Source organism: Coregonus lavaretus (assembly GCF_964263955.1).
Source record: "Coregonus lavaretus genome assembly, chromosome: 17".
NCBI lineage: Eukaryota > Metazoa > Chordata > Actinopteri > Salmoniformes > Salmonidae > Coregonus > Coregonus lavaretus.
The window spans coordinates 33,475,097-33,489,720 of record NC_140004.1 but is presented as its reverse complement, the minus strand read 5'-3'; the positions used below and the strand labels follow the sequence as shown (position 1 = coordinate 33,489,720).

The 14,624-nt window shown below is 44.0% G+C and overlaps 1 protein-coding gene across 1 annotated transcript in view; it reads left to right on the top strand.

Moving 5' to 3' along the window:
* The window catches only part of LOC311144487 (netrin receptor UNC5D-like), a gene marked incomplete at both ends in the record, with an annotated part of 243,161 nt that overhangs the window by 141,928 nt on the left and 86,609 nt on the right, over positions 1 to 14,624 (top strand). The window contains one exon of the mRNA XM_084180513.1: positions 11,463 to 11,678. Within this exon, the coding sequence (XP_084036639.1) occupies positions 11,463 to 11,678 (216 nt within the window). The remainder of the gene's footprint in view (positions 1 to 11,462; positions 11,679 to 14,624) is intronic.

Genomic DNA, 14,624 nt, shown 5'->3' with positions numbered 1-14,624 from the left:
AAGTCCTAGTTTGATTCCTTTTTTCTTTTAACATTAGTTGGCTGTTCAGTAAATGATCCATCTTGGCATAGCCCCAACCTTATTCATCACCTTGTACAAGCTCAGTCCGCTTACCTCACACAGCAGCATTTTAAAGAAAAGTGAACAGAACTGACTAAGGCATACATTATGCAGTTGTGATTGTCATGCCATTGGTATGTGTCAGAGTTGGTTGATTTAAATCTTTATGCTTCACAAGGTCACCTGGCTCATTGGCATTGTTCCCTTCCTCCCCTCGTCCCTGAGCACAGCATCAGTACCACAGCAGACACCGCAGACCTGCCCATATGCAGATAACCACCATGGCATTTATCTGCACTTCCTGCCTTAACGTCCATTCAGCATCCAGGTAGCTCCCCACTGGGCACCAACTGGTTGAATCAACGTTGTTTACATGTCATTTCAATGAAATTACGTTGAACCAACATGGAATAGACGTTGAATTGACGTCTGTGCCCAATGGGTCTACTCTGCTCTCTGCCCGGCGACTGGAAGCCGATAGGAGGAGTGCCAGGACCCTTTAAGAGGCAGTGTAAAAATGTAGAGGTGTAATGAGGAATTAAGTGACTTATTGGCGGCACACTCATTGCCTTCATTAAGCCACATATTAACGACCATCTATCATGAGAGCGAAAGGAAGTGAGACTCTGGGTGCTTTATGGAGCGTGCATTGTCACCTCTTTCCATTTATCTGTTACCTTTGACTGCGGTAGGTTTGTAGGCATTAAGAAGAGGACAAGGATCATAATTAGCTGTTTGCAGTGGGAAATGGATGTGAACCCTCAAACCAAAAGCATCTACAGGGTTCACCAGGCCTTTTGAGTCAAGGCTTCCTGTTAAATTAGATCAGATGAAGGACACTCCATGGAGAAGAAGAATTTGTGAGTGCTACATCATTATATCACACCCTGGCCATTAAGTGTCTGCATGGATTTATATTCCATTTAATAATTAGATTAAAAACATATTTAGACTTATTTTTTATGCATTTTAAGTCCTAAGCAAGTCTCAAATCTTAACCTTCAAGTCTCGAGTCAAGTCTCAAGTAATAATGGACAAGTCTCAAGTAAAGTCCCAAGTTCCACAGCTCAGGTTGAGTCAAGTCACAAGTCCCTAATTTGGGGTTTTGTGTCTTAATAATAATAATAATAATAATTAGTCATTTAGCAGACGCTCTTATTCAAGTCAATGGTTGTGTTTTATGCCAATTTCAATGCAATTTTTTATTTCCTGTTTTTCTTACACTGCTAGTACACTACATAATAAACTTGAGTGAAAGATCATGTTAGAAATGTTTTTTTAATTTTTGTATTACTATTACTGATAGAAGGGCCACATGACAAGACTTTAGGGCTCTTAGGTTTACAATGCATTGCATTTACAAAAGATCAAATTGGCCAAGAATCTATCACCCATTTGTGAGCGATGGGGCCGCAGTATGATTCCCCCATGGCTGAACACACGCTCCACAGAAGCACTTGATGCAGGCACTGCCAAGACACTCACTGCCACTCGGAACAGTGAATGTAGAGTGTTTCTGTTCATAGCCCTGAACAAAAGGTTGTTCTGTCCTTCGCAAATGTCAAGGTAGAGGCTGAGATGCTGGAGTGCCACATACTTCTCTTTTTTGTCTTTTGCGATATGCTGCAAACAGCCCTGACTCTTCTCCCAGAGAACGGTCCTCCTCCTCAGTGATGATTGGATCCACAGGTTGCCCATTCTCTGAAGCCTCTCACAGAATTAAATCTATATAGACAGAAACAAAAGGTTAGTCTTGCTATTAGTAGTTGACTATTTAAATGAAAATGCTGTATAAATTAATTAGGCTAAGTATTAACTCTATTGGTAAACTTTTTATGATAGAAAGATACACACCTTTCACCATGTGTCACCTCGTCCTTAATAGCATCATCCACCAGAACATAATGTTGCAGCCACATCAGGGAAAAGGAGGGATCTAGCACAGCTGCTTTAAGATAGATATGGCCTGAGAAGGGTGTGATTCCTCAGTCTCCAGATGGGGTGGCCATCTTGACATTGATGAAGATTCTAATTAATCTCCTCTTCAGTGATGCTTGGAGACTACGAACCAGGCCAGTAAGGTAGCTCACTTGTGGTTTCTGCGTCTCCAGATGATGGTGTAGGGAAAGAATGCTAGGAACCACTGCACTGATTGTGACAACTTTCTCTCCTTGCGTAATATCTGTGGCTTCTGCAAAAGGCTGAAGAATGTCACCCAATTATTCAGTAGTTTCCACTCTCAAAGAAAATATGAATTCTTTATGCCCCACCTCTTCACGCATCCGACACAACTTCAGGTAGCCGAAATAGAGCACTTCTCTCACCTGCCTCACTGTGGAGTTCCAGAATGTGTTCACTGCAGCAGGGATTCCCTTCACTCCAAACTCACCCTCAAATTCCTCTTTAAAAGTGGTGCTAGTGTGGGGAAATGAGCTAATCTTGGACGCTTTGGAAAGAGCTGGACTGACAATTTTTGTCTCCTTCAACCCATCTCTCACCGCTAGTTGTAATGTACACTGCATTCAGAAAGAATTCAGACCCCTTTACTTTTTACACTTTATGTTTCAGCCTTATTCTAATATTGATTAAATTGTTTTTCCCCTTATCAATCTACACACAATACCCCGTATTGACAAAGCCAAAACAGGTTTTTAGAATTTTTGCAAATATATACAAAATAAAAAACTGATATATATATATATATATATATATATATATATATATATATATATATATATATATATATATAACATTTACATAAGTATTCAGACCCTTTACTCAGTACTTTGCTGAAGCACCTTTGGCAGCGATTACAGCCTTGAGTCTTCTTGGGTATGATGCTACAAGCATGACAGACCTGTATTTGGGGAGTTTCTCTCATTCTTCTCTGTAGATCCTCACAAGCTCTGTCAGGTTGGATGGGGAGTGTCGCTGCACAGCAATTTACAGGTCTCTCAAGAGATGTTCGATCAGGTTCAAGTCCGGGCTCTGGTTGGGCCACTCAAGGACATTCAGAGACTTGTCCCGAAGCTACTCCTGCATTGTCTTGGCTGTGTTTAGGGTCGTTGTCCTGTTGGAAGGTGAACCTTCACACCAGTCTGAGGTCCTGAGCACTCTGGAGCAGGTTTTCATCAAGGATCTCCCTGTACTTTGCTCCATTCATCTTTCACTCAATCCTGACTTGTCTCCCAGTCCCTGCCGCTGAAAAACATCCCCACAGCATGATGCTGCCACCACCATGTTTCACGGTAGGGATGGTGCCAGGTTTCCTCCAGACATGACGCTTGGCATTCAGGCCATACAGTTCAATCTTGGTTTCATCAGACCAGAGAATCTTGTTTCTCATGGTCTGAGTCCTTTAGGTGCCTTTTGGCAAACTCCAAGCGGGCTGTAATGTGGTTTTTACTAAGGAGTGGCTCCGTCTGGCCACTCTACCAAGGCCTGATTGGCGGAGTGCTACAGAGATGGTTGGCCTTCTGGAAGGTTCTCCCATCTCCACAGAGGAACTCTGGAGCTCTATCAGAGTGAACATCAGGTTCTTGGTCACCTCCCTGACCAAGGCCCTTCTCCCCCGATTGCTCAGATTGGCTGGGCGGCCAGCTTTAGGAAGAGTCTTGGTGGTTCCAAACCTCTTCCAATAAGAATGATGGAGGCCACTGTGTTCTTGGGGACCTTCAATGCTGCAGAAATGTTTTGGTACCCTTCCCCAGATCTGTGTCTCGACACAATCCCGTCTCGGAGCTCTACAGCCAATTCCTTTGACCTCTTGACTTGTTTTTTGCTCTGACATGCACTGTCAACTATGTGGGACCTTATTTCAACAGGTGTGTGCCTTTCCAAATCATGTCCAATCAATTGAATTTACCACAGGTGGACTCCAATCAAGTTGTAGAAACATTTCAAGGATGATCAATAGAAACATTTCTAAAAACTTGTTTTCACTTTGTCATTATGGGGTACTGTGTGTAGGTTGAGGATTTGTATTTATTTAATCCATTTTAGAATAACGCTGTAACGTAACAAAATGTGGAAAAAGTCAAGGGGTCTAAATTCTTTCCGAATGCACTTCTTGTGCAAAACACTAAACGTTGTTGTTGACCATTTTTACCCAAAGTTGTCGATGGCCTCCGGTTCTTCAACTTCCAGGTCATTCCATATGTCTGGTTCATCTATGTGGTGATCATCATGGACAGCCTCTTCCTCTTCAGTTGGGAAGCACACTGTGAACTCCTTTTTCATGTTATGTAATCTAGCTTGCGTTTGAGCCCATATTTGTCACATAAGCCCTCAAACTTCTCTCATATTCATTCCCCTGTGTTTGCTCTTGTAAAGCGGTTACATGCCAACAGATTGGACTTCAGTTGTACGACCTCATTCTCCATTTCAATCGAGTGGGTAGTGACCCCAAGGAATCCTCTCATTTTTCTGTCAGACCATATGTCTACCGTGACAGATGCGGTCAGCTTGTGCCATCTGATCTTTGAGTTTTGTCTGCCTGTCGGCAACCAGGTTGTCAATCTTGGCGCTTACGGTTCTGCGACACACTGGGGCGTATTTGCTATCAAACAATGACAAAAAGTGACGAAAGCTCTTGTGTTCAATGATGGATAGGGGCATGTTGCAATCCACAATCAGGTCTGACATTATGGAATTGGTGATAGCTTTTTGCTGTGGATGGTTGGTGTTGTACAGTTGACCAGAGCGTGTCTCTATGAATTGGGAGATGTGAGGCTGATGAGGGTCACTGCTGATTGTCTTGCTCTTCTGGTATTCATCAAAGCTATAAAATACTACTATTTGTTCATTTGTTTTATATGATGGAGATGATCAAATATCCACCTCACCATAATTTTTTGTTGAATTCATGAGTGAGCATAACGTTAAGAAAACTGATATTATTCAATAGGTAATTGTCTGTATTTACATAAACTTTTTTAAATGTTTTAATAGTAGGCCTACATAGGGATGTCAAAAACAAAACAACAATCTAAATGTGCTGTCCACTTTGGACACATGGTAGGGGGAGCCATTGCAAGCTAGCTAGCTAACGTTGGTAAGTTCCAGAACATTACCTCACGTTAGCTAGCTCACACAGCAATTACATTCTTATTTTCTTTATGTTTTACACACTGCAGTCATTTTTTTCCCCACCACCACGTAGTCTGTGAAACCGAATGAAACTATTTTTGGGAAAGATCCAGTTGATGCCATGATGATTACAGACTAACGTCAGAGATACTATATATAATGACGAGATGGTCTTGTCTCCGCCCTTAACAATGGGAATCGTTGTCCCAAAGGCGCGAAGGAAGGCGGTCTGCTTATCGTTCTGCTTATCGCTGTATTCCCACGTGGACAGATTGATGGCAGTGGACCCTCTCGCTTCGCCTCTTTCTCTCTGCTAGCGTTGACAGATAGTTTGAGTGACATCGAGAAATGTCAAATTCGAGTCAAGTGTTGTTTTCCCATTCCCGCCCACTGGGTGCGCGTTGAGAGGTCTGTGGAGGTTGGTTGGCTAAAAAAAGAAGGTGATGCGACAGGAGGTTAGAGGATGAGAGGAGGGTGATGCCCTTTCGGGATGGGGAAATCTAAACAATTCTCCCAAGTCTCTCGAGTCATACAGCTCAAGTCCCAGTTAAGTCACGAGTCATAGATGCTCAATTCGAAGTCGAGTGGCAAGTTATTTTGTTTTTTTGCCAAGTCTCAAGTCGCAAAATGTATGACTCGAGTAGTACTAGAGTCACGTGACTAGAGTCCACATCTCTGTAAAAGGGTGATTTTTCTATACACTTGTCAATGGTGGATGAAAAGGATTATGATGATAGTTTTGCCATAACTCACTATTCCAATAAATGACCTGCAAACTAAGCTGATGAGTGAAGGTAGGCCTGGTTTGACACAACCACAGACTAAGGAAAGGGAGTAGTTCATAGACACAACATGTACATACTTCCCCACTTGTTGTGATACATGGACAAAGAGATAAAAGGCTGGGGGGGAAATATCATAGGAGTAAATATGGGGATTTTCCACTCACGTGCTGTATAAAAATAGTTAATGATTTCGTCCCATTGTGTTCTCTTATTTTATGGTAGAACAAAATGGCTGCCTGAAAAGGAGCACTTGTTTGCCATTTGAGAGGAGGACAAGCAAAGGCATCAGTAACATAGAAATTAACAATCTGTCAGGAATCAATTTTACATAGGATGTGTCAGTATTGGCCCCGCTGCCTTTCAGGTTTGGAGTAATGAATTAATTCTACAGGTTGTATACCCCCTTCCCCCTCCAACCCACCTCATGTAGCAGAAATAACATAATTTAATTTTCTGCTTGAAACAATTTTCAACTTGTCACTCAATGATCTGGGAAGATTACGGGTTAGTGTGTCTCCGTCTCTTTTGTGCTTGCCTGATTCTTTCTGTCTCTTTCCATCCTTCATAACTACATTGTCACTTGTTTTTTAAGGTCTTCTTCTAGGTCTGTCTAGGAAACATATGGTCAAAAGCATAATTGATTTATGCATTGCGAGAATATGTGCTTGGATTCATTCCTGTACTCAACAACATAACAATGTGAAACTAATGTTTTTTTTTTCAAGGTTCTTGAACATAACACAGTTACATAATAGTTTTTCTGAGAGAGTTTACTCTTATACTTTAATTCATCAATTTCTTTGTCAAAACTACGGCAACCTACACATTTGTATTTTTCCCTTTATAAAATACAAATTTGGTGCTCAAGGCCTTTATGACTGCAGTCAATAATGACAGAATTGTCTTGGCAAACTGTGTGCGACAAGTCGTGAGAATGTAGTCCAAAAGGCCTTGCAAAATCCTATCTCAAAGTCCAGGGTAATTTCTGAAAGTATGAACCCCAATCTGGCCTTGAATTGAGTCCTGGACTCAGATGTTTTGTTGTGTGTTTACACTATAATCTGTGTATTTACTGCATTTGGTGAGTGCACTATAGCACTATAGCATTCATTGATTTATCTATTAGACACGACCACATTTGTGGTGGTAGAAAGTGGGGCTGGGTGATTAGATTTCAGTGGACAAAATTGGATTTGATGGTGGACATAATAGCTTTCATGGGCTTTTACGGTACAGCTCTGAATGGCTTAACCATATCATCCTTGATGGGATTGAGGTTTAATTCTGGGATTAGCCCAGTGATGACGTCCTGTTCCTCCTTATTGTTCTGGGCCCAGTAGTAGAGGGCTGTCCTGAACTAGAGGCTTCACATGAAGAGTCCACAACTTTGCCTAAAATGACACCCTATTCCCTTTATAGCCCATAGATCGAAAGTAGTGCACTAAAAGGGAATAATGTGAAGGGAATACAGTAGGGTGCCATTTGGGAATGCATCCCAGATCTACAGTGAGGGAAATAAGTATTTGATCCCCTGCTGATTTTGTATGTTTGCCCACTAACAAATAAATGATCAGTCTAATATTTTAATGGTAGGTTTATTTGAACAGTGAGAGTAGTTTCTTGTAGTTGGCCACCAGGTTTGCACACATCTCAGGAGGGATTTTGTCCCACTCCTCTTTGCAGATCTTCTCCAAGTCATTAAGGTTTCGAGGCTGATGTTTGGCAACTCGAACCTTCAGCTCCCTCAACAGATTTTCTATGGGATTAAGGTCTGGAGACTGGCTAGGCCACTCCAGGACCTTAATGTGCTTCTTCTTGAGCCACTCCTTTGTTGCCTTGGCTGTGTGTGTTGGGTAATTGTCATGCTGGAATGCCCATCCACGACCCATTTTCAATGCCCTGGCTGAGGGAAGGAGGTTCTCACCCAAGATTTGACAGTACATGGCCCTCTCAATCAGAAAGATTTCTGGCTCCCAGGTGTCTTTTATACAGGTAACGAGCTGAGATTAGGAGCACACTCTTAAAGGGAGTGCTCCTAATCGCAGCTCGTTACCTGTATAAAGGACACCTGTCCACAGAAGCAATCAATCAATCAGATTCCAAACTCTCCACCATGGCCAAGAACAAAGAGCTCTCCAAGGATGTCAGGGACAAGATTGTAGACCTACACATGGCTGGAATGGGCTACAAGACCATCGCCAAGCAGCTTGGTGAGAAGGTGACAACAGTTGGTGCGATTATTCGCAAATGGAAGAAACACAAAAGACCTGTCAATCTCTGGGGCTCCATGCAAGATCTCACCTCGTGGAGTTGCAATGATCATGAGAACGATGAGGAATCAGCCCAGAACTACACGGGAGGATCTTGTCAATGATCTCAAGGCATCTGGGACCATAGTCACCAAGAAAACAATTGGTAACACACTACACCGTGAAGGACTGAAATCCTGCAGCGCCCGCAAGGTCCCCCTGCTCAAGAAAGCACATATACAGGCCCGTCTGAAGTTTGCAATGAACATCTGAATGATTCAGAGGAGAACTGAGTGTTGTGGTCAGATGAGACCAAAATTGAGCTCTTTGGCATCAACTCAACTCGCCGTGTTTGGAGGAGGAGGAATGCGCCTCCAGAGTGGCGCAGTGGTCTAAGGCACTGCATCGCAGTGCTAGCTGTGCCACTAGAGATCCTGGTTTGAATCCAGGCTCTGTTGTAGCCGGCCGCGACCGGGAGACCCAGGGGGCGTCGCACAATTGGCCCAGCGTCGTCCAGGGTGGGGGAGGGAATGGCCGGCAGGGATGTAGCTCAGTTGGTAGAGCATGGCGTTTGCAACGCCAGGGTTGTGGGTTCGATTCCCACATATGAAAAATAAATAAAATTAATGTATGCTAAAAATGACGTTGATTATACGTCATTTATAGACTGATCATGTCTTTGTCAGTGGGCAAACCTTCAAAATCAGCAGGGGATCAAATACTTTTTCCCCTCATTGTATCTTGAACTAAAAACCCATCTAATATTGTGTAGCCTTGTTGTTAGATCAATGTTTCCCTCCCTCTCTATTAAATCAATGAGGAACCATAAGGTAGAATGACAGTCAAACATGTGCCAGCTGCTTGCTGAACTGACTTGAAGGAATAACCTGATTTATGAATTGTGCGCTCAAGTAGGGACATATTGGGCATATTGGCATCTTCACAAAGACATTCTTTGCACAAAGAGGAGGGCTTGCGGCGGAGATAAGATGCAGTCCAGCTTGTCACGATCGCCAATGAAGTAGGACCAAAGCGCAGCGTTGGGAGTGAACATGATGACTTTAATGTTGAATACACGACAAAACAAAACACGATCCGTAACGTCCTCAGTACACCGACTGAACATAGAACAAAAACCCACAACCACAAGGTGAACACAGACATTTTAAATATGGCTCCCAATCAGAGATAACGAGCCGACAGCTGACACTCGTTACCTCCGATTGGGAGTCACTGACCAAACATAGAACGCGAACACCTAGACACTACACACAGTACAAAACACACGGAAATCTACACACCCTGACTAAACATAAAAGTCCCAGAGCCAGAGTGTGACAGTACCCCCCCCTAAAGGCGCGGACTGCGACCGCGCCTAAATACAAGCAAACAGGGGAGGGCTGGGTGGGCATTCCTCCTCGGCGGCGGCTCCGGCTCCGGGCTTCCTCCCCACTTCCTCTCCAACCCCCCAAAGTACCCCTGGTCCTGTCCAGCCCCGCTGGCCGGAACCGGACTGACGACACGCGCCCCTGGCTTGGTGCGTGGAACAGGAACGGACCGGACCGGGCTGACGATACACACCCCTGGCTTGGTGCGTGGAGCAGGAACGGACCGGAATGGGCTGGCAACGCGCACCACAGACTTGGTGCGGAGAGCAGGAACGAGCCGGACAGGGCTGACGAAACGCACCCTTGGCCTGGTGCGTGGAGCAGGAACAGGCCGGACAGGGCTGACAAGATGCACCACAGACTTGAGCCGGGGAGCAGGAACAGGCCGAACCGGGCTGGTGACACGTACCACAGCCTTGGTGCGGAGAGCAGGCACGGGCCGGACAGGGCTGACGAAACGCACCACAGACTTGGTGCGGGGAGCAGGAACAGGCCGGGCCGGGCTGGCGACGCGCATCCTTGGCTTGGTGCGGGGAGCAGGCACGGGCCGGACAGGGCTGACGAAACGCACCACAGACTTGGTGCGGGGAGCAGGAACAGACAGGACCGCGCTGGGGACACACACCCCTGGCCCTCCACGGGGATCAGGAACGGGCCGGACCGGACTGGTAACACACCCCAGTACCTTTCGCCCTGCCTCCACACCTTCCTTCCCCTTCGTGACCAGTGGCCCCCTTAACCTGGCGGCCTCCTCTGCCAACCTTCTGCACTCCTCAATCCCGTACTCCTGCTGCCCCGACGTCGTGAGCCCCCCCCTAAAAATTTTCTGGGGGTCTCTCCTCCCCGTGGACCAGGCCTCTAATGTCCTCTCCCAACCTTCGCTCTTCTGGCTCCACCACTCGTTATCCAACTGCTGCTTGGTCTCGTTGTGGTGGGTTTTTCTGTCACGATCGCCAATGAAGTAGGACCAAAGCGCAGCGTTGGGAGTGAACATGATGACTTTAATGTTGAATACACGACAAAACAAAACACGATCCGTAACGTCCTCAGTACACCGACTGAACATAGAACAAAAACCCACAACCACAAGGTGAACACAGACATTTTAAATATGGCTCCCAATCAGAGATAACGAGCCGACAGCTGACACTCGTTACCTCCGATTGGGAGTCACTGACCAAACATAGAACGCGAACACCTAGACACTACACACAGTACAAAACACACGGAAATCTACACACCCTGACTAAACATAAAAGTCCCAGAGCCAGAGTGTGACACAGCTCAACAGTCACAGTGCTAGTAATCAGTCCTCTCCCAATGCCTCTGTGCTTGGTGGTCTATTCTGATTTCATTCATCCACAAATTGCTCTGAAAAGACTGATTTCGACTAGATTGGAAGAGAATTGCTGAAGTTGTTATTGTATTCTTATTTTCTGTCCATTTTAGCTTGCGATGAATGAGAAATGCAAACATTGTCCGCAGGGAATTACAGATTTTCAATATGAACATGGAGTATAGTGAATCCAAATACTGCCTCAGTATGTGAAAGATCGTTTGTTCCTATAGACCCCAAGTTAAGTGACACTTTTTTGCCTCTTTGAGAAACATAATTTTTCCAAGCATCATTTAATTCTAGGACACATCATAGAAGAGTAGTTTGAATTACTTTCCTTTAGCTCAAAATATTAGCGAATAGCTTAACATATCTATCAGCGCTGGGTTTTGTTTTGAATATCAGTCATGGTCACCCAGAAGAACACTGCATTGGTTGCTCTTTGGGGATTTAGGCTGGGTATCCATAAAGCACTTTGTGACAACTGCTGATCTGAAAAAGGTTTGTCAAATAAATAAATTTGATTGGATAGTTAAATCAGTCTCTCTCTTTGCAGGAGCCACAGGTGACATCCTGCCAGACTCCCTACCGTCAGTCCCAGGTACCCTGCCTCACTTCATGAAGGAGCCAGAAGATGCCTACATCATCAAGAGCAACCCAATCAAGCTGCTGTGTCGGGCTGTGCCTGCCCTTCAGATCTTCTTCAAGTGTAATGGAGAATGGGTGCACCAGAATGAACATGTGTCCCGGGAGTACATGGATCAGAACACTGGTAAGAAGTCAGAGATCCTATAATCCAAGGGTATTCAAATCCTACCCTGGAGGACTGGAGTACTGCTGGTTTTCTGTTCTTACCTGATAATTCATTGCAACCATCTTGTGTCCCAGGCCTAAATCAGTCCCTGATTGAGGGGAAGAATGAAAAAAAGCAGTGGAACTGGCTTCGAGGTCCGCAGTTGAATTTGAGGGCTATAATCCCATAGTTTTCCTATTTTCTATAGTTCTATGTGATATTTTACTCTGTAAGAAGCATCATCACTATCATCTCCCAGTCTAACTACTGCATAGTGAGAGGGGATCTGGATTCACTGTGACCATGTGTGGGATCATGGGCTTGCAATCAACACTGCATATTTGTTTTGGGAAATTATGACATTATGTGAATATGATAATCTTCGACTTGATACAGTACTGTACATGTAGCATACATATTGTTACTACAGATACTTTTCAGTCTATAGGCAGTTGTCTTTTTTTTTATGTTTCCAAAGACAGTTAAAGTTAAGCAACAATTAGGCCACCAGAGATCAGAAAACATTTAATAGATTATTTTTTTTTTACTACATATTCTATCCGTCACCCGAAACCTGCAAAAAACACTCCAACTTGCCCTCATAACGTCAACAAGTAATTTGTGAAGTTGTGTTGAAGTTATCACGTTGCGTGATATAAAGGAGATGGTATGTTCAGCCCAATTAAGCCCCATCAGGCTGGTGTCAGAGAGGGACGTGCAGAACAGACTAGGTTTGGGTCACAAATGGCACCCTATTTCCTATATAGTGCACTACTTTTGACCTGGGCCCACAGTGCACTATGTAGGGAATAGGGTACAATTTTGGATGCAGCCTATAGAGCAGGTTGTGTTGATTAGAAGCCTTCACTTTAGTTCTGTTTCCTGAAGGGCTTTCTGGGAGAACACAACTGATGTGACACCTCGTCTGGAATGTGCTCTGATTAGTGGCTTCTCAAAAGGGGAAGGAGTCTTTCTGGTATTCATGAAGGTCCCTCTGCAGAAAAGCCTGTTTAATTGCTTCTGGGAGTTCAGTTATTGTGCGATTGCTGTTCTGTGAAATTGCTGTGTGACTGATAATGGGGGGAAATAAAAGTCAGAACTTTGATTATTTTTGCTCTGTGTGAGTCAGGCAGTACATGGGAAAAGTATTAGGGAAAAGTTCACTGTTTGGGTTTTATTAACAAACTTGCTTTATGCTACATCCAATGGTTAGCAAGAGGCAACCTAATTTATTTATTTCAGAGATCAGAATGGAGCATTATCTAACAACAACAAAAAGTGAAGTGCCTGATGTTCTTTTTTAAGTGGAAGGAGCCAAAAATCTGATGCTGAATGCTGAATTATTGTCATCAAATTAAATTATTTATTTCTAAAATGGATTCCATGAGCTCCAAACCAAGCACTGTATTTTTATAATTGTATGCAAATTACCAAAATAAAGGGAATATCACCCATTGCACTGGGATTGGCGGTGAAAGGTTGTTGTTATGAGAGGTTAAACTACCTGTACAGAGGGTCTGTCAACCTATTGACCAATCAATGTCTGTTAACTCCACAATAAAGTTCCTAGCTAAACCCATGGGGTAATTCTTTGTCATGTTAACGGTACCATAATGGCTCATATTGCTTATTTCATAAGGTTATAAACTTGATATTATCCTTTCAATTTCATAGAGCCAATGTGTTGTTTTCCTACTGTAAAGGAAGTATGGTCTTTGTAAACCCTGAGTAGATCAGGTCTGATGTAGGATTTGAAAGCAGTTTTGTATTCATTAACTCGGTTCATACTTGTTCAGCTCATCTGCATTCTCACGTGAATAACCGTCTGCTCGTTGAGCTCCCTCCAGACGGAGCACCGCCTCCCCACATGGTACACCTAACACATTATCTTCACAATTTCACAGATTCTGATTCAAGAACGCCCAGTGTAAAAAATAAATAAAAAAGTTATTCCTTTTTACCTCGCTCTGCCTTTAAGCTATATTCGGGGAACGGTTTTTTACCTTTTTTACCTTCTCCTGCACTTAACCGCCTGCAGTGTTGCCTTGCCTAGGCTATAAAACCAATGGGTTCTGCATCAGAAGGAGGCCCGGGTGGATTTGCAATTAAAAGAGCCTGGCTGAGATTGTCCTGTCCTCATCTCACGCCCGGCCTGCTGCATAGCCAGCTAGGTGTATATCAGCACTAAACTCATAACCACCACTGATAACAACATGCTCAACACTGCTTTGTCCTGCTCTGGTAATGGACAGCCAAATTGTGTATTGGATTAGGCCAAGCTAATCAAAGCAGCAGATCTATGAAGAATGGGATGTTATTGATTAGGACATGGGCCTTCAATGCCACCGAGAGCACCGTGATGATAACATCTCTTATTTACCAAACAGGCTGATGAATCACAGCCACAGATAAGAGGCGCTACAATGCCCTTGAGTTAACCAGACTGAGGCACAGGGAGGAGAGCGGAGAGGAGAGGAGGGGAGAAGAGAGGACAGGGGAGGGGAGAGGAGAAACTCAGAGTTGGTCACAGACTAAAGACAGTCAGCGAGTTGAAGTAGTAAGCTGAGAATGTTCTGTCACTAAGTGCTGCTCATGGGACTTTTCCTTTCCATTAACCTTCCTACCTCTAAGGAAAATCAACTTATCTGACACAATTTGTCCATGTTTAAATGTCTATGGTAATATCAGCAGGCTAGGTATTTCTCAAAGCAGTGAGAATTCAGTTAAGACCGCACTGTTGTTTTAAACCATGGTATGGAGTGTGTTGACTAGAGATAACCACAGACAGCTGTGCTGAGGCCTCTGGAATGAGGCAGGGTGTTGTCAACCTGTCAGTAATTGATTTTTTGATAGGGTCAACATGCCTATACATAATTGAACAGCGGAGAGATTACTGGGAAAAGCAATGTCACAGTGGCCTCCGAT